Source organism: Cyprinodon tularosa, unplaced genomic scaffold (assembly GCF_016077235.1).
Source record: "Cyprinodon tularosa strain WSP-4 unplaced genomic scaffold, ASM1607723v1 ctg499, whole genome shotgun sequence".
Classification (NCBI taxonomy): Eukaryota; Metazoa; Chordata; class Actinopteri; order Cyprinodontiformes; family Cyprinodontidae; genus Cyprinodon; species Cyprinodon tularosa.
Window position 1 is genome coordinate 544002 of NW_024039228.1, and position 27541 is coordinate 571542.

Genomic DNA, 27541 nt, shown 5'->3' on the forward strand with positions numbered 1-27541 from the left:
CGGATATTTGAATTATGGTACACCATCCATAGAAGAGTCATACCAAAAGGACTTTAATATTTCTGGAGATCTGAGTGGGAGTACAGCAAAAAACGGCTCTTTGATAATCCAAAAAGTGGATCAAAGTCACACTGCTGTTTATTATTGTGCTGCTAGTTATGCACAATGAGAGAAAAACTCTGTGTACTTCAACAAAAACTTCACAGTTGTATCATCAGTGGTTTTCGGTAGAAAAAGGACACCTGTTGTTATGGTTGAGAAGATTATAACTTACAGCACTGTGGGAAAGTAGAAGTTCTGGTTTTCCTGTTTAAATGAAAGGAGGAAAATAAAAATAACAAGAATTCCTGTCATGGTAAAAAAAAACTGGTTGAGGCCATGAAATCAATTATTGGGACAGCTTAACTGTCTCTTTCAAATATAAGCATCCCTAAGGTGTAGAGGTGTCTAACGCATTAATATTTATTTCTCATGTAGAAGTATAAATCCTACCTTTTAAAAACACTTTTGTACAAGTTAGAGTATCAACTTAAAAGTACAATTTTTAAAACAAGTATAAAAGTAAAAGTAATCCAGGAAATAATGTTAAGGGCAGATGCTTTTTACTGCATTAGGCTATTAAAGGAAAAATGTTCTACAATTCTGGATGACAATTTCCTCAGAATTAATTATCTTAGTTTTATAATTAGGGTAGGATTGTGAAATTAAACTTTGCATCATTTTGAAAAACAATTTATTTTGGATTTTTTTTTTAAAGACACCACTGTACTTGTTTTCCCAAGTTTGAAGACGTTTTGCTTCCCATCCAGGAAGCTTTCTCAATTCAAAATGTCTGGAGTAGCATTGAGTTCCAGGCTTAAAGAGTAGCCAAACAAAAGCCTTGTTGTGGCGTAGAAAACGTGCAAATTGACCTGAAATTTATTAATTGTTGATCGGCCTCTTTTGGGGGATTTGAGTTGGTAGGAGTGAATTGCCAGGAACTCCTAAGAGGTTAACAGGTGTAATTATTAAAAAAAAAAAAAAAAAAAAAAAGCTCATAATCTGTATTAGCAGCACTCTGTAGCAGAGCCCTGCGCCGTCTGTATCTGTCTGAATTTAGATTTTAAGGAAAGTGTTTGTAAACCGAGCTTTGAATCCTTTGACTTAGTGAGGTTGCTCTAAGGGGCGGTGTTTCTTCATCACCTACATTTCCTCTTGATGCATGAGTAGAATCGACTCATCAACCACTAGGACTTCATCTCTGCAGATCAGCAAGAGGATTTTCGGCTGTAGACCTAAAATCGTCCAGGATGTTGTAGGAAATTTGAATGTAGGAAAAATGAACTACATCCTTGTCTTCTCATGTCTTGCAGGTATTTTTCTTCTAAATACAAAAATCTTATTTTTTCTTTTTACTTGGACATAAGTTCTATCTTTATGAGCATTCTCATTACCAGGTCTCAGCTTTGGTCTTGAGGTCCACCAGTCCCACTCGAATCTCATCAAAAAAACTGATGACAAAGTAGAGATTTTCTGCACCCATGAAAGAACCAACTACAGAGTGATGCTCTGGTACCAACAGCCTCCTGGAGACACAGCCATGAAGCTCATCGGACATGTGTACTTCAAAGATCCATCTATAGAAGATTAATATAAATATGATTTTGGCTTATCTGGAGATATGTCAGGGAATACAGCAAAGAATGGCTCTCTGATAATTAAAACCGTGAAACAAAATCACACTGCTGTTTACTATTGTGCAGCAAGAGAAGCACAATGGCACAAATCCTCCCTGAGCCTCAACAATAACTGCACAGCGCTTCATCATTAGTGGTTTTAGCTAAACAAAAAAAAAAACAGTGAACATCTCTCCAGCACCTGCTTTTGTGGCTGTGAAGATGGCAAAAAGGTTATTTGAAGAGCCAGTTAAATGAACTAAATAGGCTCAACAGTTGAGTTGTATAATGCATTTGTACAATAAATAAACCAAACTTGTTGTTTGTGGGGCCAGATGATGCAGGTCCACAAACTATGAGAGAATTTTAAAATTAATTTGCAGCTCGTGTGTCTGAATTTTAAATCAAATATATTCAAGTGCATGTTTGGCTCACGGGAGATGAGATATATATATATATATATATATATATATATATATATATATATATATATATATATATATATATATATATATATATATATATATATATATATATATCTCATTTAAATTTAGAAACAACTTATGAAAAATAAAACAAAATCTAAAACACAAACTGGCATATGTCAGGGCATAAATGTGTCCTTGAATGGTTCAAAGACTTTATAGTGAAGTGCTTTTGGGTCCTAGGACTTGATAAACCACCATAAGTACAGGCCAGTCACCATTATATATAATGGTTCTATAGAGTTTTATTTGCAATTCTATGTATTATGGTTTTGTATTTGAATCACAAACCATTTAAGTGAATCATTTAAAGCGTAATCACCAGGACTTTTTGCAGTAAATTTGTGTGGGGATCAGTTAAAACCTGAATGTGAAACAGGATTTTTTTTTTATGGTGTAGGCTCTTTGTTAAAACAAAAATGTCCACTTACTGTAGAGTGAACCTCTCCAAAACATAAGGTTTTGCTAATCTATTGACGTCAATGTTGTTAGGGCGGCAACATAAGCCACGTTCATCTCCCTTCAACTACCTGAAGTTCTGATATTTAGTCACCACCATTATTGACAAGTGGCATCAAAAGTAAAGATATCAGAAAATTTGCACTAACATCAAATGCTCTGTTGATGGTTGCCAATGCAAACAAGAAAATATTTCCATTTTGCCTGCTGAACAAACTACCAGGGAGGAATGGATAAAGTCCATCTTTGGAATCTAAAAGCTTCAGTCCGGTTGAGCTCGTCTCTAAATGTGTGCACAATTGCTGAGATTTTGTTACTCTTTTAAAGCTTATCAAGGCGTGTAAAACCGGGCTAGCCCCCATACCGACTGTTCTTCCTGCGACCAATCAACGCATCCCTTATTAACATAAATGCAGATTAATTGTGCATGTGAAGGCACAGACACTAGTCAAACTCTCAAGTGTACTCTTTCACGAAAAAAAAGGATCCAAAAGGGGGTTCAAATGAGCTTTGTTGAAAAATATTTTCCTAATAATGATAAAACATGCATTTGAAGATAATTTCAGGTTGGGATAGTTCCTTGTGGAAGAAACTAAGTTATCTTATGACATTTTCCTAACTTTGTACATATCAACACTTCAGGTACGGTTATTGTTCCAACAGGACTGCTCTCCATTCTACAAGATAAGGTCGATAAAGACATGGATGAGCAAGTCTGGTGTGGAAGACCTTCACTGGTCTGAAACTGTGACCTAAAACTATGCAGTGTCCAACATTATCGTCTGAGTACACAAATGCATTTGTTGGGGAATATTTAAGAAATCCAGTGATAATCCAGAGGACCTTTATTTAAAATACATTTAAAACATCTAACCTATAGATTTAATCTATAGATTAAAAACATGATGTTACTTAGTTTAATGGTGTCTACCACCTGTGTTTTTTTTAAACTAAAACTTTTAAGCTAAAACCAGATTCTTATTTTCACATACAGTTTTAGCATCACTAATTTAAAACATCTATACTGGTTTGTCAAGTTTTTTTTACAGCACACGGGGGCAGCAAATCCCAATTAACTGGAAAGAGAAAAACAGCAATAAAATATGTGTGCCAGGCCTACCTTTAATAAAGAATTCACTTTGCCCTTATCAAAGCTCCCACTGAGAGAGCAAATAAGAACAGCATAGGCTCAATCTTTATTAGTTTTCTTTCTTCTTGAGTACATTTACTATAAAGAGCGTTATCTGCTAATTCTACCAAACCTCTCTCCTTTTTCCCCCTTTTTTGTATTCTACCATTTCACCTTCATCCTTTTTTCAAATTAATCTGTATAGGACAAAAAGATCAAGAATTTATTACATTCCCTGTTCCTTTATAGTTAATCGAAAACTATAAAATTTTTTCAACATGATTATACTCAGCTTCTGCGTTGAACCAATCTGGGCTTTCTGTTTCGCTTTTTATCAGGAGATTCACATCCATCAGTTTCCCACCAATGTCATAACACAGGGAATTATGTTCAACTTTTTCGCTCAAACAGATTAGTACAGATTTGTGCTGATAAACCCTAAATACGGCAGTATCAGCAGACTCCCCAAGTCAAGGTTCTAAAGTCGAACGTAAAACAACTTACTTCCGTGCCGCAATGGAAACTCTTTGTGTCACACGTGCAACAGCCCTGACCTAAACCTCAACCTATGGCTTGATAATATCTCCCACTGAGTCTAGGTTAAAGAAACTCATCACCCACCACCACACCACAGATACTTGGATGTCACACTTTAGCAGAGATGGCAAAAGTACTCACTTTCCGTACTTGAGTAAAAGTACAGATACTTGTGTTAAAAAATACTCTAGTAAAAGTGGAAGTACTGATTAAACTTCTTTACTCAAGTAAAAGTAACAAAGTACAGGCTTGTAAATTTACTTAAAGTATAAAAGTAAAAGTAGAAACCACTTTTTTCATGCCGTTGCCTACATTTTAAATGGATGTCTGCCATTAGGACTAGATCTCCGTTGTGTTCATTTTCAATCATCTCATCGTCCATCCTACTATGCTAACGCCACCGCCACCAAGCTGTAATGATTTGCCGCCAATGAATACCGCCGAATCTGTCGATTCATCTTGTAGTGGTGCGTCAAATGCAACGTAGATTTCCATCCAATTAGATTGAATTTGGTATTGATGATGTGAAAAATAATAACGGTAACTCCATTGAAATGATTCAAAACTAAAGTAACGAGCCAATTTTTTTTAAAATGTAAGGAGTAGAAAGTACAGATATTTGTGTAAAAATGTAAGGAGTAGAAGTAAAAAGTCTGCATAAAAATAAGTAGTAAAGTAAAGTAAAAATATCAGAAAAATCTACTTGAGTACAGTAACAAAGTATTTGTACTTTGTTACTTCCCATCTCTGCACTTTAGCTAACCTTATAGGTACAAATTAATTTTCCTGCCTTTTAGCATTCAACAGCAGTCAAGATCAAAGTTTCCCAAAACTTTCAGCTTCTGAACCACAAAATGATACCAGAGTCACCTCATGAACCAAACTGTTGAGTTACTACACTAACATTTCTATAGAATGTAAAAATTAGTCATTGGTTTGATAATATTTTAAGCATCAATAACCCAAAGTATTTGGTTTGATCTATTTTTAAGTGATGCATTTATATATTTTTAGAACTGTTAGTATGCTAGTTTATCCCAGAACCCAAGTGGGGTCACGACCCCAACTTTGGAGACCAATGGTCACGAGTTGTTCAGTAGACTCAGCAAAATGTTATACCCTCCTGGCCTGTTTGCCCTCTGGACGTTATACAATTGTAGCTGACAAGGTTTTACATATACTAATTCAACTAAGTTATTTTACAGTTAATTTAATTAATTACTCATAAATAAAATCTAACTGCAAATGGCAGTGAATTAATCTGCATGTAAATGCCTTTTGCTCATGGTCACTTACTACATTAAACTGTGGTCCTCCCACTCCTGGATACTAACTGTTTGTTAAATGTTCAGGGGGGGGGGGGAGTAAGTCTAAACAAGGTAGTAAGGGAGTTGTCCTGGATGTTTGTGAAAATTCATGTAATCTGTTTGGACATAACTTTACACTTTATAGCAAAAAATTACCAAATTCTGTTCCATTACTTGGAACACAAATGAATCCCTCATGTTACAGTAAATACAGTTTACTGTAAATGAAAGTAATTTGCACTGCTTTGGTGGCTGGATAATAAAAAAATAAATAAATTCTTGGAACAGTTCTGTTGTTTGGTGGTATTGTATCTATGAAGAGCTGTTACAAGGACTAGGGCAAAAAAAGGGCTCCTCCTTCATAATAGAGACACAGTTGCTTCCCGACATTCAACATGAATCCTTCTCTTCTCTTCATCACTATCAACTTCTTGATTGAAGGTATTTTATTTTTTTTATCAAATCAGTATTTATTGCCGTTTAAATTTTAACATATTCATCTATGTTTCTTTGACATATATGTTCCTTTGACATCCATTATGGTGATTTGATTAGAGATCTAAAGCTTGTTTTTTTTCACAGGAGTCTACCTCAGTAAAGAAAACCAAGTCAATCAGTCTCCAGCTGAAGTTCTGGGTCAACCAAACAGTACAGTCAACCTGACATTTACCCATACAATTCCGAACTATGACACAATCCTCTGGTATCAGCGCTCACCAGGAGAAACTTCCCTGAAGCTGATTGGCTATGTGTATTATACATCTGTCAATATGGAGTCAGAATTTAAAGATAATTTTCAAATAAATGGAGATGGAACTAAAGAAGCTCATCTTTACACCCAAAATCTGAGACACCCTGAAGACAGCGGAGAATATTTTGGAGCTGCAAGTATGCACAGCAATGAAGAGAGTCGGTCTCCCATACAAAAACCCTCAGAATAATTCAGCTGATAACAACACCCCAACAGGAAACCAGAGATATGAGACACAATATGAAAGCTGGCAGAAGAAAAAAATTTGCAGATTTTAAATTCTAATTTAAAATCAATTAAGACTATGTAATGATTTTAATGAACTTTCTGTATCTTTAAGGGCCCCGTGCGATGCTTTCTTTTTTACGCAGATGACAATGTGTCTTTTTCCTGTGTTCCTCATGAGCCTGTAATGTTGTCAATTAGCTTTAAACAAGTTCTAAGTACTAAAAAAACGTTCTTTTTTTAAAACGACTAAGTCATTCAATCTTCCTCTAATCACGAGTTTCATTAATCACATATTTCCACGTGGTCAGGTGGTCAAAATCCTATTACGGTCCATCTATACTGATCAAATAAACCAGCACGGAAAACACACAACTTCTAGGTTTTCCAAAGAGTCACTTAAGAAAGACCTGATTGTCATTAAGGTCCCTGGTAATAAAGTTATGCGCATATTTATACATTAGTACTGTTTAAATGATTTTAAGGTTCTATATAATATATACATTATATGAGTTGAGCGGAGTGGAGATGGAGGACGTGGGATTAGACATTGTCGTCCGACAACATGCAGTAATTTATAAATGTTTTAAATCAAGTTGGGTCCTGATTAGCCAGCAGCTGGGTCCGGATCCAGACCGCGGTCCACTAATCCGTGACCTCTGGGCAAGGGGATGCAATGGCCAGAGCCCCCCTGGCCACCCCTTTATATCTGCCCCTGTCTAAATATCTAAAAAAAAAAAAAGAAGAGAAGGGGTATGTTTGTGAGAATTGTGTCATAAATTAAATAAAAATTATTAAGAGTTCATTTTTTCTTATTGTGTATTTTATAAAAATAAAATGGTTGTTTATTGCTTTACTACATAATAGAATAGAATAGAAAAGAATAGAATATCGTTTATCGTTCCACAATGGGGAAATTCTGGTGTTACAGCAGCAAAAAGAGTATAGAAAAAATTATAACACAAATATAGACCTTAGAAAAAATGTATAAGAATAACATAATAAAGAACGTTAGGATAAAAATAATACTGTGCTGTAAAGTGTTTAAACAATATAAAACTGTGCACCTTGAAAATAAATAACCAATATACAGCTATTGACAAAAAAATAGCAGCAACATCAGAGATGTGCAAACATGACATCAGCATGTTATTTAACTGACTAAGGTAGAAACTGTGCAAACTATGTACTATATTTTAAACAGTTTCAAAACAGAATAAGCCAAGCTGCCATGCATTATGTGTAAATCCATTACTAATGGACCAAGAATTATGTTAATTCGCTACCATTTAAGAATCAACACACGGGTGACTTAAGACTTACAGTAGGGCCGGATTTATCAAGATCCAATTTTGAGTGCAGTAATTTGCGCTCGCAAACTGGAATTTTGCGCGAGGGGCTGAACCATGGTTTGCGGGTGATTTAACAAGAGTGATTGCGTAACTGGTGGAAGGTGCAAAACTGTTGGAGACGCCCTATTTAAATGATGGTTTTGCGCGTTTTGTGGTTTGCGGCAAAGTAGTTTGTAGTTTCTACAAACTAGTGCATTAAGAACTTTAAATCTTACAGTGATATAAAGAAAAAACTTTGGCAACCTTTATTCCCTAAGGTGGTATGTGGCTGAATTTCTACTTCACTGCAGTAAAAAAAAAAAAAAAAAAAACAGGTGTTTTGTATTGGCCTGTAGAAAAATGCATATACCAAATGGCTCACAAGAAGTGACTGTGGATGAGATTACGCACCCCCGCAGCATTGGCATGTTGCTCCACAGGCGCAGGTGGAGAACTCTCGCTGCAACCGTACGCTGGAATGACCCAGATGCAAAAAAGTGCAATGTTGCAAGGAGTTTTGTGATATCTGGTATTGCGTGGGTCCTCCTAGTTGTGGCTGACTCCAAATCCATTCGGAGTTCCCCCAACAGCCCCAAAATGTCAATGCTGGATAAACGACATGTTTTGATGATCGTTTCCTCGTTCATACCAAAAATATTCACACGGAGTGAAAAAATGCGTTCTCTGCGTCTCCTTGCTTCATTTCGATGTCTCCTTCTTGCGACAATAACCGCTGCCATGTGTGCGCAATTACGCATACAGACCATTTGCGCCTTCTTTTGAAACGTGTTAAATATAGTCAGATACCGTTAGCAAAATTGCTTTCAGGTTTGATAAATCACTTTGCGAGTGCTAAATTAATATATTTACATGTTCTCCTCCCACAAGACGCACTTTTGCGTGTAAACGCCCCATATTGCATATTCATTGCAGAAAAAGTACTAAATGGATAAGAGGCGCTATTTAGCACGTTTTAAAGACCAAATCCTTTTAGCACGCTGTTGATAGATCAGTTTGTACATTTTTTAGCGTGCGCAGTGAAATAGCTCACGTTTTTATACACGCAAACTTTTGATAGATCCGGCCCATAGAGAAGAAAACCAACTATAACATTAGTTATGTCACAAAACCCTAAATAATTGCTATACTCACTTCAGTATGCATAATGCTTAAAGTGATAATTTGGGGTTATACATCTGACCACTTTAGGGGCTTGCAGGGCATTGAAATTTAACTTCTAGACTGTAAGTTATTCCTTAGGAGTTGCTTTTGATATTGTAAAATTCTTTCCTGTCATGACTGTTAAAATCTTTCAATTTCACATCCTTAACCCCTGGAGTATTAGAAATAAATAGAGAATAGAAATACATCAACGATACACATTTTTTTCTTACAAAATGCCAGAAATGTGGAAAGACATAAAAGGAAGGATATAGTTAAATAATATAATTATTTAATAAATTACATAATGTCCGTACGTTGTCCCCAAAATGTAAACCATAGACGACACTATGAGAACATAAAGAATAAAAAAAAAGAATGGAAACATCCGCCAATATCCAAAAATGTAAATATGTAAGGATGTAACTTACTTTAATGAACTAAACCTTAACTTTTATTTTGTTTGTACCCAGAAAAAGGCACTTTAAGTAGTAGATTAAAATGCAATTGATAAAAACTCTTTAGTTCATGCAAGTAAATAATTATTCCTTGGTATTCATTTGTTGAAATCAAGAGTTATCATAGCTCTAGATAAGACTTCCTGTCATTCAATGTGAACATTGGACCTCCTGTTTCCTTTATGCTCAGTCGATCATTGCAGCAGCTGTTTCACTTTGCTGAGGACTACTCATCAGTAACATGACGGCCATAATTATTTTTTTGCCCCTGTTAGTATCATCAGGTGGGTGCAAATTTGGATTTCATCTCAGAATCAATCCCTAAGAAAATATCTGAGTTTAAAAGATGTTAAAACCCAACTATGTATCTGTTTCAGGTTTATCGGTTACAGTGCTTCAGTCTTCAGATCAGATTTCTCGCTCCGGTGTTGCAGCGATGTTGGAGTGCAGAATGGGTGCAGGATATTCCATGAGCAGCTACACCATGGCCTGGTACCGACAGACCCTCCATGGAGCTCAAATAGAGTTTCTTCTGGCAGAATACGATGAAAATATTGACCGCTACCAGTCATCACTCGAAACAAAGAATAACAAGTTTTATCTAAACATTCCAGAGCTCAGTGTGAATGATAGCAGCACCTACTACTGTGCTGCTCGTCACAGTGATGCATGCAGACCTGACGCCTGTATAAATAACAGGGCTGTCTGTGACAGACAGCAGGCAGGAAGAATCTGTAGCTTGTCTGGTAATAAAACTCCCCTATGTTGTCATGTAAAAATGTTCCAATGTTTAAAATACTACACATATTTAGTAATAAAGTATGAATGAGGCAATTTATCAACATTAGTTAAATCCTAATACACTTAAAAGCTTATTGGGTTCTTGGGTTTTTATATATCAGGTTGTCGTTCACCACATCTGCTCCTAAACACTTTCTAAAGTGCTTAAATCTAAGCTAAATTATGCAGCTATACTTGGATCCAGTTTAATAACACTGTTACACTTTCAAATCTGACAAAAACTTAGATTATAGCTTGGAATAAATTGGTACTTTGTCTCCTGAAAGATCTCTACAGCTTAAATGTTTTACGGCACACGTTTCAGAATTAGTATCAGACAATCATGACATCAGTAAATGCAAAAATAGTTAAAAAAAATATTGTCTATGTAACTGATGTATAGATTTATATGTATATAAAACTCTATGAATTTATTCTTATTATTCGCCATGTTGCAACACCATCAGCCTGCTTAGGTCTTAATATGTTTTGATATATTGGATAACTATCAGCAGGCCATATCCTATAAGCATAAATTCAATTAAATTTCAATTCAGTTTATTTATATAATTTACAACACGTCATCTCAAGGCACTTTACAGTTCACCAGATCAGTCAAATTGATTAAAAGTTTTCTATCTAAGGAAAACCAGTTGATTGCGTCGACTCATTGACTTCAATTCAATTCCTCACACTAAGCATGCTTGTAGCGACAGTGGAGATGAAAAATTCCCTTTTAATAGGAAGAAACCTCCAGCAGAACCAGGCTCAGTGTGAGCGGCCATCTGCCGAGGACGACTGGGGTTGAAAGAGACAGAACAGAGATACAAAAAGCAACTGTAAAAGGTGGCCCCATCCGTGAAACATACAGCCAGGCAGAGGAGCTTGGGGCCAATTCCCATGTCAGAGGACGAAGAGAGCACATCCATCCAGTCACAGTCAGAGAAACAGGACTATAAATTATATCAGTAAGTAAAGTCAAGTACAAGTCAAATCAAGCTAACTTTTTCAGCGAACTTCAGCAATATAAATCAACTGAAAAGTGTCAGAGCAGTGGACTACTGGGCTATGTTAACTTTCAAAATCAGTCTTGATTTTAAAATGGGATGTTGGGGAATTTATACCGTTTAAACTGGCCGAACAGTTTCAGTGTTTCTATCTGGAGTTACGCTGGTTGGGTAAGATCGGCTGCAACCGGCCTGTGTGTTCTGGCAAAAAAAATATAAACTTTTAAAACTGCGTCAGCCAAACAGCTGTATGTATTTTCCTGCATTTTTCAGGTCTTCCAGTTGATTTAAGAAACTTGATCAACTGTGAAAATATTATTCCTCCTCCCCCATTGCTAATGCCAGAGTAGAAGAATGAAAAAGTCACTTAAAAGTGGGTTGCCCCCTGTCCCTTAAAAAAAAGGACCTGTCCCATAATAAGAAACAAAGTTAGGTGTCTAAATTAACTCAGATTAATTAAAAGTTTGCAAAATCAATTTACCAACACAAGAAAAGGTCAAAACAAATTAATATTGTCAGTAGGGTGGAAGACAATGCCTGGTAAAGAACTGTCCCTTATTTAAATTTTAACTCTCCTTAAAGGGGATCCTAGAAAGGAACATCACAACTTCATCATCAGCTTTACCTGAACCACCTTGGTACTTTACTGGCTTGTTTTGTTTGTATGACCACCATTGCAGAAAACGACTCGTGAAGTGGGAAGAAGAGCGAGGAGGGCGGGAACGCTGGGACCCTTTTTTCCACCTGGATCCCCGCTCTTTTTCACCCTCCTTGTCCCTTCATTGTCACACAAACTTGCCCCTACTTCCTCACCGCTTCGGCCGTATCTCGACTCACAGCTACTTTGTGATTGTCCCTCTTGTGTTGTGGTGTGGAATAGCACAGACCATGCTTCAGAATTGAGCATAAATCAAAAATGTCTGCGTCATACCTGCGACAAGCTCTCTGCGATACACCACTGCGGGATTCTAACCAGCCCTTTACTAACTCTCAGATTATTCTCAATACCAATCACCCACTACAGCATCTTATTATACCACCAGTGTCAGGGCTCCCGGGGAATACTTTTCTAGGCTACTCGTCCAAGAAAATGTTGATTCACATCATCAAAGCCTTCTGCCGGGCCCCAGCGCCAAATCACTTATTTAATTTATGTCATTATCTGCTTCCATCTCCTTGAACCCCAGACGGACTCTGCCGATGGCCGCTCACACTCCGATAACCTCTCCACCTCTCCACTCTCGTTACATGTATTCATGAGGGATTGCAGCTGATTTTTATTAGATCAAAACATTACCTGTATAGATCAACAAAATAAAATAATACTTTTCTACTAACAGCCTTTATCTGTGTGAATCTCTCCAGGTCTAAATGGAAGAATCACCTCTGAGCAAAACAAAAACAAAACAGAAAAGCTACCTCTACCCGATGCCTGTGCTAATCAGTACCCTATTGTTTCCTCTTTGTCTCAGCAGCTCCACACACCCTGTTTTTCACCTGCCATGGCCAGGCTGGCCTAGAATGCTTTTATTCCCTTTGCCGTGTCTTGAAAACAATGTTGCTTTCATTTGGGTTATGTTTGTCTTCTAATAAATTTTGATTAAAGATTATGTGAAACATAGGAAGTAAACAGCAAGAAGAAGAACTGTACTGGAAGGTGGGCAGTTCCAGAGAAGGTCCAAACCACAATGCCTTGACAAACCATGTGAAAGTTCGTATGAAAAGTTAGCAGTGATCTTGTTTTACCAAGATTCTTTTAATAAATGCTCAAACATCTTAACCAGCATCTTATATAGAGGATATCAGAACTGTAGCTTATTGAAATGCCGCTATGCAAACCTATCTGATGTATCAACTTCACTTAAAATATTTTACAGAGAATCCCTTTTAAAGGAGAAGTTCGGTTTTTTACACTTTAAGCCCATTTTCTGTAGTGTCCAGGATGAAATCGAATGAAGGACACCAAAATTTTGACAATTGCTCCTGTCTCTGCTTTTTGGCTCATTTAGAATCACCCCCTGGCTGCTTTAGAATGGCTAGCATAGAGCATGTCCGATAATGTCCTTAAAACAACCTTAAACGTTCTTTTTTTTAAATATGCTACTCACCGTGTCGTCAGCGCTGTTCAATGACGTTCCAAAAAAAGTTTCGTGAAGAAAAAACGTTCCTGTAGTGTTTTATTTAGCATTTTGTAAATCCCATTGAGTTCTGTTGGAATAGTCAATATTCCGCTGCCACCGGAAACGGAAATGGGGCCTGTTTACACAGTTGTAGTCTTTTCGCTTCACTCTGTGTACTCCGACGTCGAGAATCAAGAATCCACCTTTCGTATTCCATTTTCAGAGTTTTTTAAAGTGTTTAACAGAGACGTTAGCACCTCGACGTCGGAGTACGCAGAGTGAAGCGAAAAGACTACAACTGTGTAAACAGGCCCCATTTCCGTTTCCGGTGGCAGCGGAATATTGACTATTCCTACAGAACTCAATGGGATTTACAAAATGCTAAATAAAACACTACAGGAACGTTTTTTCTTCACGAAACTTTTTTTGGAACGTCATTGAACAGCGCTGACACGGTGAGTAGCATATTTAAAAAAAAGAACGTTTAAGGTTGTTTTAAGGACATTATCGGACATGCTCTATGCTAGCCATTCTAAAGCAGCCAGGGGTTGATTCTAAATGAGCCAAAAAGCAGAGACAGGAGCAATTGTCAAAATTTTGGTGTCCTTCATTCGATTTCATCCTGGACACTACAGAAAATGGGCTTAAAGTGTAAAAAACCGAACTTCTCCTTTAAACAAACCACTTTCAATTTATATATTTATTATTTATATTTCCTTGCCTCTAACATTTGGCATGGCTACACCTTTTGAGTCCAGCAATGTCAGTTTGAGTGTGGCCTTGACAGTCAGATCTGTTAAAGACATCCACTCCTAAGTTACTTTTTAAAATTTACAAAGACTAATCTGTAACACATTAAAGGCTTATAGACAATGAGAACTAGGAGTCTAAATGGTGTGTTTTTTATGTGAATAACACTTAAATGATGGCTAAATGATCAAAGACAGCCTTCAGGTATCACTTGTCATAAACAGCTGTTTGTGATCTTTAGATGCACAGATCCTGCTTAGACTATGTGACTTGTTTGATCTAAACCCTCATTTTAACTTTCGGATCTTGGAAATTGCATCTCTTCATTGGCAGCTAGTGTAATTTATAATATCATGCATTGGCATCTATCTATTATGCAACACTGACTACTGTTATAGTTTTTGTTGCAGTCTATGTAAACAATGCAGAAAAGTGTAAATTTAACATTAAAGGAGCATAGAGTAAGCTCCAGAGTTTTTGCAGGCATTTGCCCCCTCTAGCGACAAGTTGCTATGACACCAGTGTTGTGCCCTTAGAGCACAGAAAAAAAGAAAAAGAACCACAGTCTGCCACTGTGACTGCAGAGGCCTTAAGTTTAGAGGCGTAATGTTATCTGGGTTAAGAATGTTATATTATTGTTATTTTGAGCAGAGAGCTGTATGTAACTTTTTACCAAAAAATTGGGAACTTCATTGGAGATCCTTACTTGTTAAAAGCTCAATCCATCTCTCATTAACTAACTTACTGAACCTATAGAGGCCACTGGGGTAAATAGAGGAAAACTTATTTTATATGTAAGGTAATTCAATTTAATTATATTTACCTTTTAAACTTGCACAGTCCACCTTTATATGCATTGTCATCTGCTTAACCAATCTCCCATTAGAAAAGATTTATGATACAAATTCCAGAATTTGACTGGATATTCCTTAAAACCTTTACCTTATTTGTGGAAAACAATGAGGATAGTATATGTTCTCTTAGAAATATTTCAGCAATCTATTCTTGTAAATGCACATTTACATCATGATTTTTCAATAAATTAAGGAATCTATTGATTAACTTTGATGCAGTTGCAGCTTGTTGGCCCCTAGGAGTCTACAGCTGAACAAAAGAGATCTTTAAAAGTTTCCCTTGAACCAAACAAGAAAGTTTGTCATCAGTTGCAGAAGCTGAATCAGTTAGCTCTAGTTTTGTTTAGGTATAATGAATGCAGCAAAGAACCTGCTCCTGTTCACAGTAATAATCTGCTCTGGTAAGACGATTTATGTTAATGAATAGACCAGCTAGAATATTTTTCTCCATGAATCTAAGGTGGTTCTTTATTTGCAGGTTTTTCCATCGGTCTTGTAATTGATCAGCCCCCATTTAAGCTGACTATAGATGGGGAACAGAATGTGGACTTGATATGCCAACAAGATGATGCTCAACAACTAAACATGTATTGGTACAGACACAGAAACGGTGGGATAATGGAATTAGTGGCTTATTCTGTTGGTAAAGATATTTCAACTATTGAAGCACCTTTCAACAAGTCCAAATACTCCATGATGCGCCCATCGACACTGACCACCACCCTTAAGATTCAACATGCTGAGGCTGGAGACTCTGCTGTGTATTATTGTGCTTCAAGCAAGGCACAGAGCTTCATGATACATCAACAGCTATACAAAAACCCCAGAACACTTCCACTGATGTGGAAATAAAATATGAAAGAAAACAAAAACATTAATTGACACACGTATTTCTGTCATGTTTCTGTAGAACCACAAAGCAGATCAGATAAGACAGCAGGTGTCGACCCAAGATACATTTTCAGCATTATTCTTCTAGAGCTTTCAGCATTATTCTTCTAAAACATTTCACCTCTCTGATTGGATTACTTCAAGTGTTGATTTGCTTTGATCTTGGTGCAACTTGATTAAAAAGTGAAGAGCTACAATTAATGTTACAGGGACCTCTTGTGGCTATATGTATAATTGCAATTAGGGTAATTTGATTGATTCTCAAGACAAAATATATGCCTTACTGAAAAAATAAGACATTTTTATTAAATTATCATTCTAAATAATGTGCTATAAGTGTTTAAAGTTATTTATGGACTTTGGCTCAGCTTTTAACTCAATCCTTCCAGGGACTTCCTTGCCTTGTAGCCTCACAACCTGAGTTTATCTTTACCAATTAGCTCCTGCTGCAGTGACTACATAACCAATAAGCCCCAGGTGTTAAGATTAGGGAAAGTAACATCTGGCCCACAGATTTGACATGACTGATCTGCTATCCCATCACAACCATGTCATCCCAAGTCCCTTTACAGACACAATTCAATCAAACCATTCTGTTAGATTGGTTTGAAGTTACCTTAAGAAAAGCAACAGATTTCAATCAATGACTGCAGCATTTGGTCCTCCTAGAGCATGTGGCAAAGGCAGACATGCATTTACAATGTGTACTACAATCAACACAGAATGCATGCAGTGAGAGTGGAGAGGAAAAACTTCCTTTTAACAGATTCAACCTCGGCCAACTGCTGAGGCCGACTGGGGGTTCAAAGAGACAGAAACAGACACACAAAAGGATAATAGAAGCATAGGAGAGAAAAAGGACTAAACACTGAATGAAAAAAACAACAACACTGCCTTGTATAATTTAAAGTATTGATGACTGCAGCCCAGCTGGGTTTTCTTTCCAGCATGTTGCCGCAGCCAAACAGGACAAAACCAGACGAAGCATATATAACATAGTGGATCTACAGGCTTAGACTTAACAACAAGGATAACATAGGGGACCACAGGAGGTCCAAGAACATTGAACACAGTCCTCTGTATGCATGGGGAGATGGTGGCGCATCTGGACAATAAAGCTCCTGAGAATTTAGATTTCTTCTAACCTATTCTGGAGTGAGAGCGCCTCACATCTGGTGACAAATGCCTAACAATGGCTCTCCTTTCTTAGAAAGCTGGAATTAAATGATTTCTCAACTGCCCTTTACGTGATTGGTTAGAATTGAAAGTATTTGTGTCTCAGTGTGGCAGAGTGATACACTATACAGCACAGGAGAATGAGGACTTGGCACTGATGGAGCATCTGTCTACCCGATCTGGACTATTTGTGCTGCATGAATCCATGAAAGTGGCTGACATATTGCCACAGACTGCAGTGTTTTTCACGGCCCGATCAGGAAAACAACACAGGAACAACAGACTTAGAAACAGCTTCATTTCAAATGCTGTGAAGGCAATCAACCTTTGATGGTCCGAAAATCACATTCCAGCTTACAATTATAGATAAACACTCCTGCTGACAATCGTGTGGAGCAGCAGCCCATTCTGACACAAGCTGCTCTTTTTATAAATACATTACCATGTTTTTCTCTCCAAGGTTTATACATTCTAGATGTGTTTTTATTCTAATTTTTTTATGAGTTAAACACGTGTTTCATATTTTTGATTTTCTTCTGTTTTCTCTTTTATGGTTTATTATAAGAATGCTTTTTTTAATTAGGTGCTTTTAATTTGTGTCTTAAGTGTTATGAACGTTCTAAGCCAATATCTCCACAAAATGTCATAATGCTAACGTAATGACAGTATAGACTTTTTAAAATTTTTAAATTAATTGGTTAAATTCTATTTTTAAGGAACCTATTTCAATTTTTAGCTGTCACACTTTGAAGGAAGAGGGATTACATCAGATTGCCTCTTTTCTCTATTCCAACTGATTGGCTAAAGAGCCTTGAAAAGTTTTTATAAGTTTACTTATAAATGTGAAAGGATTTTATTCCAAAATTACACATATAGTGTCTCCTTTTTATCATACCAACTGTTTTTTTCAAAATCCAACTAGGAATCATGAGAGCAACACTTTTTGTACTCATTATATACATCAGTGGATGTTTCTATCTTTTAAATGATTGGCTGAAGAGTCGTGACCAGCAGAGATGTCACTTCCTGTCAGTAACTTCAAACAAACAAAAACAAGCAGCAGCTTCCTGTCCTCTGTTCTGCCTTCTTTTCTTAGCTGTCACAGAAATAGCAGCAGCCAGCTTGGAGCTGCTCCACCGTCAGTCAGCCCAACCTGCACAGCTGCTCCCACAGAGACACAGAGAGATGGAGGCTGAGATACGGAGAGAGGGGCTGGGGGAGGAGGAGAGGGGGGAGAGAGAGAGGCATCAGGTTTTTGTATGATGCTTTTTTACCGTGGGGACAGGGGGCCACGGTGATACAACCCCATAGAGCCGCCGTACAAAAACCTCCTTCCATTAACATCCATGATGTAGGCGGCTGAGTGGATCTCAGAAGGCCTCAGAGAGCAGGAAAAGGGTCAATCTGAAGGTGGGCAGGATGGAGGCTCAGCTTGGTCTTAAAAAATGATCTAATATGTAGAATCTGGATCAGAAATATGTTTTAGAAAGAGATGTTTGACTTTGTTTGTGGAGCGTTTGGATCATGGGTTCCTCATCTAAAACATTACAGCTTCTTTAAACATTATGAAGCTCATCCTGCTTGTTTAACCCTCCCTGATAATCTGTGTTATTACAGTATGTCTGAAGAAGTTGATTCTGGAAAGATTTTGGACTTTTTAGTCAACGAGGGAATCAGTGTGACACTGGAAATGAAGCTTACTTTGGAAAAGGAACAAAACTAACAGTTCTGGGTGAGTGCGACTTTTAACACGTTCAGTTCAACAGATTAGATTGAAATTTTAAATTAAAATTGAGAACAAATATCAGGAGTTAAAAAGCTGTGATGTATTAACATGAAGTTAAAGCACTGTGACCAACACTCAACCTGCTTACTTTGGTGGAGGAACCAAACTCACGGTTTTAGGTAAATATTACAGTTTAATACATTGTAATGGATTCGGTTTTGATTAAAAATTCGGTCCAGAAGAATCTGTCTCTGAAGGTCTCTGTAAAGATAACTGTGGTAGAAAAACAGTTCATGTTTAGCATTGCTGCACTGTGACAATGATGAAGCTTACTTTGGAAAAGGAACAAAACTAACAGTTCTGGGTAAGTGCGACTTCTAACACGTTCAGTTCAACAGATTAGATTGAAATTTTATGGAAATCTTAGATTAAAGAAATAAAATATATTGAGAGCTAAAAGCTGCTATGTATTAACCTGAAGTTAAAGCACTGTGACCAGCTCTCAACCTGCTTATTTTGGTGGAGGAACCAAACTGACGGTTTTAGGTAAATATTTCACTTTAATACAGTTTTATAGGATCTGGCTTTGATTAAAAATTCAGTCCAGAAGAATCTGTCTCTAAAAGTCTTTGTAAAGATAATTGTGGTAGAAAAACAGTTCATGTTCAGTATTGCTGCACTGTGACAATGCTGAAGCTTACTTTGGAAAAGGAACTAAACTCACTGTTTTGGGTAAGTTGGACTTCTAACATGTTCAGTTCCTTGTGTTACGTTTAAAATATGCAGTTTAGTAAAATGGAGAAAAAAATCTGTTAAGCTTAGGGTTCTGATATTTTGAGCTTAACTGAGAGCACTGTGACCAACAGAGACCCTGCTTACTTTGGTCACGGAACCAAACTGACAGTTTTAGGTAAATATTACCTTTTATTTAAGAGCTATGATGGACAGCACTTTGTTTAGAGACTCAGTGAGGACAGGAAAACCTTTAAAAAGTTTAAGATATATGGAAAGCAAAAAGGTTCATGTTGTATATTTCTACTGTGAAACATAGCTTACTTTACTTTAGGCTGTAAAACTGTGCAAGTTATTAGGCTTATTTTGCCAAAGGAACAAAACTGACTGTTCTGGATAAGTAGGGCTTCAAACCATCCCTCGCTGACTTATTTAATCTAAAGCAAGTCCTTTTTGATAAATAACATCCATATTTTACTGCTGAACTAATGTTATTTGACATAAACTATTCAGGAGTTTTGAAGTGAAAACGAGCTGCTCATTAAGGTTTAGTATTAGAGCTATTTAACAGTGAAAAAATAGGTTGCTGTAACTCAAATAAAAGGAAAATATAAAAAGAAGTGTAAAATCAACAACTTGTATAGTTATAAGTATGGATCAGCTACACTGTGACTCTGGTTATGAAGCTTTCTTCGGGGCAGGAACAAAGTTAACTGTTTTAGGTAAGACACATTCTGTAAAAGGTAAGAAAAAAGCTCAATAAACAAGAATGAAATTAATTTACAAATGAGTTTGTTTATATACATTTAAAAACAATCGATTTGGAACAGTGAAAAGTTTTACGCTTCACGCTTTTTGGCATGAAGCATGAACACTGTGTCAGTATGAAGCTTACTTTGGTCAGGGAACCAAACTGACAGTTCTTGGTAAGTAAAAACATTCTAAATCTTATGATCAGCCAACAAGAGAAGCAAAACACACAACTTCTCATTTTTCTGTTATTTGATAAGAATGAGTATTTAAAACTGTCATTAATCAAACAACCAGTGTTGTTTTTTTCCTGTGAGAAAAAGCTTGAGTTTCTCAACCAAAGGTTCACGCCAGTAGAGGAGCAAAATTAACAGTTTTAGATAAGAAACCCTTTTAAATGTTATTAAGTGTTGCATTAAAATTAAAGTTGCAGCCTCTAAATCTGAGAACTTTTTGTGCATTAAATTTTTTTATCAAACAAAGAAAGAAATAGCTGGTTTATTTACAGAGTAAGAAAGACAGAAGCAGCTGAAAGAGTTTTTGTTTCAGTTCGGAGTCTCTGTGCTCCTACAACGAAGCTTACTTTGGAGCTGGAACTAAACTCACCGTTTTAGGTAAGAAATGTTTAAAAAACTAGAAGCAAAAAACACTGCAGAGATAGGATTGTAAGGAACATATACAATAAACCTGCTGAACAAAATTACTTTATTTTAATTAACTTGGCATACAAAGTAAAATCAAATGCCCTTAAATTGCATTCATGCCATTAGAATGTCTGTCATTGAACAGCTGTTAAACATTTGGCTCAAAGCCCATGTTAATCAGTCTCTCAGTCGGTTCTTATCAGCTCTGTGTAACACTGTGCCAGCCAGTCTGAAGCTTACTTTGGAGCTGGAACTAAACTCACCGTTTTAGGTAAGAAAGTGAAATATGTACAAGAAAAGCTATCCTAGTTAGTTTTTTCTGCAGCTGTTGCTCAGTGTGAGCAACTTGAATCCTGCTTACTTCGGTAGAGGCACAAAACTCACAGTTTTAGGTAAGAAAATTGATCAAAAAGTATCTTTTTGTTTGTAAGTAGATATAAATCAGAAGGATATCTAATTGCTTTGTTTTTCATTTTTGCTTACAAAGGTAGAAATGGATTCTAATTAATGAAGAAAGGCATCATTTTAAAATCATAATTTTAAGCAGAATTTAGGTTTGAATATTTTGCGTAACTTAATAAAAACCCAACATCTTGTCTTTTTTAAGACAGCATTATTTTAAATGATGATTGAAGTCCTTAAGATATGAAGGAATTAGTTAAACTAAAAGAAAAAAAAGTTTCAGAATTGATGAATTCTGATTGTGTCAGGACTCAGAGCGCAGTAAGTTTCTCACATGTCACTGACTGCTGTGCTCTGGCAACTATCCGGCTTATTTCGGTGAAGGAACCAAACTCACAGTTATTGGTAAGATTGCAGAAAAACAAAAAACCTCTCAAACATAGAATGGCAGTAATGTCTGACAGTGTAAAGATTGTCTTATTGTGTCGTCATGCAGTGACTAAATCAACCATTCTGTCTCATCTTTTATTAACAGAAGACGGACGAAAACCTACTCCACCAACAGTGAAAATTTTTCCACCGTCACCTAATGAGTGCAGATACAAAGACAAACCAGATTGGAAAATAAGGAAGACGCTGGTCTGTGTGGCCTCTGGTTTCTACCCAGATCATGTCAGTGTTTCCTGGAAGCTCAATGACGAGGACGTCACTGATGAAGTGGCGACTGACCCGGCCGCCAAGTGGGATAAGAATAAAAAATATTACAACATCACCAGCAGGCTGAGGGTTCTTGCAAAGTACTGGTTCAAACCCGAGATTAAATTCAGTTGCATCGTCCATTTCTACAATGGAGAAAAAAACACCACACACCCAGCCTCTATTTCAGGTACGTGAGGAAAACATTACCCCTAAAGGGACTTTTTACATCATGTGATAATATGTGTAACAGTTTCTTCTTCTATCGTCTTTCAGGAAATGAAAAAGCTAACATCATGACACGAGGTGAATAAATATCTTTTCTTTAATTGTTCCTTTAACTCATATTGCTTAATTTCATTAAATCTGTTGATAAGAAATTGAGCATTAGTCTCCCCACTTAATGTTTCCCAAACACCCCACAGAAAAATACCTGAAGATCACCCAGAACGCCAAAGTCTCCTACAGCGTCCTGATCGTGAAGAGCTGCGTCTACGGGGCCTTGGTCTGCTTCCTGGTGTGGAAGCTTCAGGTCAGTTAAACAAACTGACTTCTATAAGCAGTTATTATTTGTCTAATGAACAGAACCTGATATAACATATTTATTGATGCAATCAAGCTCCACAGTTCCCTCAGTGCAATAAAGTAAGGTGTATAGCAGGATAAAACATTAAATATTTAAAGGCAGGTCCATTAACAAAAAATATAAAATAGTTTGAATGCTGATCTCTGACTTCAAAAAGATGTTTTTTGCTCTATTCAATTAAAGCCATGGATAACAGGATTGCTTGAAAGAGAAGGTAAAAAATCAATAGGTGAGAAAAGGAACCCCCCCAATCCCTCCTAAAATAGCAGTGTGTAATTTATATATAGGTAAAATTAAATAAAAAGAATGCTGATTTGCTGTAAATGGAAACTAAGTTCTGCAGGACTTTCAAAAACAATTACATAAAAAAATCAGATCAGTTGACTTTTCCACCATTTGAAGAACAGTATGAACCCTTTGGAAATTGCATTATTGGTGATGGTGTTTCATCCCAGTTTTTTTACTGCCTCCCATCTGGTTTAAACTACCAAAGAATACACTTCTTAATAATTCTAAATTTATTCTTTGTTTTCCAGAGTTCATCGAGGAAACGGAGCAAGTGAAAATGAAGAAAACCAGAACCAGAGGCTTATTTCAGGATAAAACTCTTGATCTTCTGTAAATACAATTTAAGGGTAGAAACATCTATTTCTCTTTATTAACCTACAAATGAGATGATAAAACTTTCTAAATAAAAAAAACATATATATATATATTCCTGTTAAAAAATTTAAAGCTTTTTTTTTACCCTACTTGCTATTTTTTTCTTAATAAAGACATCTTATCAAATATTTCCATTCTAGTGCTGGTTTTATTCTCTCTTCTCATCAGTGGTTTCTAAGATGCTGTCATATTTTCAGAGAAATGTATGCCTTTTTCTCAGTATAAATGTGTCATGTAGGAACTCTAGAAATTGTTATTTGCTGGTTTAACTGATTCATAAGGAAACTTATAAGCTTGAAAACATTTTTTTTTCCATTTTTCCGATTGCTTCTGAATATGTATATTTCCTTAAAATCATGTTGATATCACATCTAAATATTCATATGAAAACAAATGATCGAGTTACGGTTAATTTAGTTTTTCCATTTTGCATAAAGAAAGGTGATTGTTATGTTTCATACTCTCTGATACTGGAACAGTGGGAGTCACATAAGAGCAGGAAGTCAGTGTTCTGATCTGTGCAGAGAAGAAGGTCAGATCTGCTGCAGAGGAGGAAGACAGAGCGAAAGGAGCAGAGGACAGGATGTGGTCACAGAGCAGCCTGCAGCTCCGTCTCCATACTGAGAAACGACAGAGATGCAACCTTTAACCTTTACCACAACCTCCGGCTCTCTGGTTGCACCTGCATCCGTCTACCAACACGATCACACATTTACACCACCCGTGTCAGTGCAAACAGCTGCCTCAAGCTCCATTTCTGCATCAACCAAAGCGAAAAAAAAAAAAAAAGAGCATCTGTCTTTATGTGTTATATGACAATCAACCAACGAAAGCTGTTCGTTATGATCTGGTGCAAAACTTTGAAATTAGTTCATTAAAACAGCAGGAAAAAAGCACGTCACACTGTGCAGGACATCATTATTTTTTAAGCGTCTATGCCACAAGTATCCTCCAATATTTTTTATTTGACGTGTCCTCAGTTGGGGTCAAGCTGAGAAGGAAGCATCTGTTTCACCCACAGTTTCCGTATAAACATGTTTGTTCTGATCTATGTCCGGAAGAACACACAGGAGCATCTGTGAGGCAAAAACAGACCCATGTTTTCTGTGACACCTGTTGTTTAATTATGTTCCTCCTACTGAAAACCATCCTCTTAAAAACTATTTCACTGTGCAGATTAAGAAAAGTGAAATAAAAAATAAATGACTTTATAGAAGAAAAGTCACAGATTATCAAAATGCAGATATGATATCACTTTTGTTACTTTGCCGCACAAAAGATAACTTTTTCACTTTTTGAAGTTATTCTTAGGAATAGAATAGAATAGCATAGAATAGAATAGAATAGAATAGAATAGAATAGAATAGAATAGCTATCTAGTAATTATGTAGAGAAATGCTAAGTTTTTTTATTTGTTGGAAGGTTTATTGGTTTTCAGGTCTTCTGGCTTAAATCCACTCTATACACTCAGCACCAGAAACAAACATGAATTTACAGCTGTTAGTTTATATGCTCCACTAATCTGGAATAAAATCCAAGAAAACTAAAACCCAAAGGTCCTTTAAATCAGTTTCAAAAAATCTATTTGTGTCTGACTGTGCTATCTAAACATTAATTAAAGGTTGTAGTCATACTTCCTTTCATATGTCAGGTTAGGGATGCTGCTTTGGGAAGTTTAAAATGAGGTCTGGTCATATATAATAAGAAAGCAACCAAGGGAACCGTAATAACTGTAGGGGAACCTCAAAGATCTCAGTGCATGGGGGAAATCAGTCAGCAGGTGAACTAATGGTCACCCACTACACAAATCTAGCCTACAAGAGTTAAGGCCTTGTAAGAATGAAGTAATAGAACGTTTCAAGACATACAGGAGATGCGGCAAACAGATGGAGGATGGTGATCTGAAGATTAGACAAAATTTAAACTTTACACTAAAAACCAAAGAGGAGCAACTAAGACTGATGTTAGCAGCATAATACTAAGGGAATGCTTCTCTTCAGCAGGGAAATAAAACATGGTCTTAAAAAGGTTTGAAAGGCTGCAAAAGACTTGAGATAAAGTTGGACTTTGGGCTTGGACAGAGAAAGTCTAAGTGTTAGAAAGGCTTGGTCAAAGGTCAAATCTAAATCCAGATGAGGATTTAGGTTGACCTTAACAGAGGATCTGTCTAACCAACCTGAGCTCAGTCTGACTGCCACAATATTTATTGGTGCAATATATTCATTATTCTAGGGTTTGATCATTCTAATTTCTGAAAATTTTCTCATACATCCCCTGCATACCTGCAGCTTTTACATTTTTTTGTGCATTTAAATAAAAATGCAGACATTGTTTCCTAAAACTCTGTAAAACTTTAAACCTGTTAATGTGTAAAGCTAGAAGAAACATACCACAGGAGTTCTGGTTCTGACGGGTTTTGACTCAGGCTGTATGCAAAAATGTACTTTTTAGATTTTTATTTGCAGAATAAACAAAATCATTCCCTTCCACGATTATGTGTTTCTGTTGGTCTGTTGCATAAAATCATATAAAAAATGTTAGGTCTACTATAAAAGTTTTAAATGGTCTACACACTTTGGAGGTGTTCTACGTAGAGGTATTCTGGTATAAATAATATTAAACCTTTTGTCAATATGTAACTGCTTAAAAAAAAATCCAAAATAAAGTTTAAATTAAAATTTGAATCCACAAGTAATTCTTAATTATCCTTACAGAAACGTTTGCCTGCATACAATAAAACAGTACTACACATAAATGAAATAATGATAACATCAACAAGGTTTTAAAGTAACACTGAAAATTAAAGTAACATATGCATAGTATAGAAGCATGAAGAGCACTAACAGATCCATCTGAGTACAGCAGATGCAGGCGGAAAAAGAAAAGCAGTAACTCACGCAGAAACACGACACCAAGTGTTTCATTCGTGCATGATCATACTTCTGAATCAGTCACTACTTTAACATGATGTAAAAACTGGATTGATTTAATATAGATTTCATTTTAAAAGACAGATATCACTACTTAAAACAGACAAAAACAGCAGAAAAACCTTTTATAAAATCCAGATTTTTATCCAATTAGTTCATTTAGTCCACATTCAGAACAAAGAACAAATATGTATATATGTTTGTGTATATATGCAGTAAACACAAACAAATAATGATTTTTTCAAAACCTCAAAACTTGTGGTATCAATGTTATCATTGCAATTGTTCCCTAAACATTAAATCAGTTTGAATAGCATAAAAAATTATTTACAATACAATATCGTCATATGAACAACCTTGGTTAACTATTAAAACTAAGGTTAAAGAAGAGATATAGCACTAAAAAATAATAATTGAGGCAGGGACAGTAGCGACAGGTACATTACTGAAGTTTGCCTGCGATGAGCTAAGCTTTTATAAAAGATCTTGAAGAAATAAATGAATTGTCCCTTTCATACATATCTTGGGAGGATTTCACCTTTTTTTCTGACAGTGTACCTCATGAACAGCAGCAATGCAAAGAGCGCCCTCCACTGGATAAACTGTAACACTGCTGTCAATCAGAGCAACAAATCTCTGAGCTAGAACAGATTTTAAGTAAAATCATTTGAATTGAATAATAACAGACACACAAAAATAATAATACTCATAATGGCACAATTATGATTAATTCTTGCAAGAATAACAACTTATAGAGGACTCAATCAAACTCACATCTAACAGAGTAGTTGCTATCTATATATATATATATATATATATATATATATATATATATATATATATATATATATATATATATATATATATATATATATATATATATATATATATATATATATATATATATATATAAACCTTTACATAGCAGAAGGATGTGTGGAGGGCCAAACCTCGAGCCGTGCATATCTAAAAGAGGCCAGCTTATTGTGAAGCTCTGAAGAAAGAAAAACAATCTCTCATACCATGAAAAGACCCTGCATTCAATGTATCTCTTAGGGATGACTAAGTGACCTGGTAAAGGAGATGTTATGGACAATAGTGATTTAGCCCACACAAACTGAGATTTTAGGAAGGAGCTTCCTGACAGGTCAGGTAATTCATAATTCATCCAAGAGCCATGCAGGTAGATATATTCAGTGGACAAACAATAAATCTAAACTTTGACTGAAAAGGCAATATAATAAACATGGGTTTGATGGATCCTACTGTATGTCTGTGTTGCTGTTATGATCCTGGTGTTTGAGTGTCGAATTGGGTGTGACTATGTGTCTCCTTT

At 36.2% G+C, this 27541-nt stretch overlaps 1 protein-coding gene across 1 annotated transcript in view; it reads left to right on the plus strand.

The window, feature by feature from the left end:
- LOC119794940 (M1-specific T cell receptor beta chain-like) overlaps positions 1–23406 on the plus strand; it is a 32479-nt gene extending 9073 nt beyond the window's left edge. The window contains exons 3-8 of the mRNA XM_038302722.1: positions 2927–2939; positions 21271–21320; positions 21866–22216; positions 22303–22332; positions 22452–22558; positions 23149–23406. Coding sequence (XP_038158650.1) covers positions 2927–2939; positions 21271–21320; positions 21866–22216; positions 22303–22332; positions 22452–22558; positions 23149–23175 — 578 coding nt within the window. The 3' untranslated portion in view covers positions 23176–23406. The remainder of the gene's footprint in view (positions 1–2926; positions 2940–21270; positions 21321–21865; positions 22217–22302; positions 22333–22451; positions 22559–23148) is intronic.
- The last annotated feature ends 4135 nt before the right edge of the window (positions 23407–27541 follow it).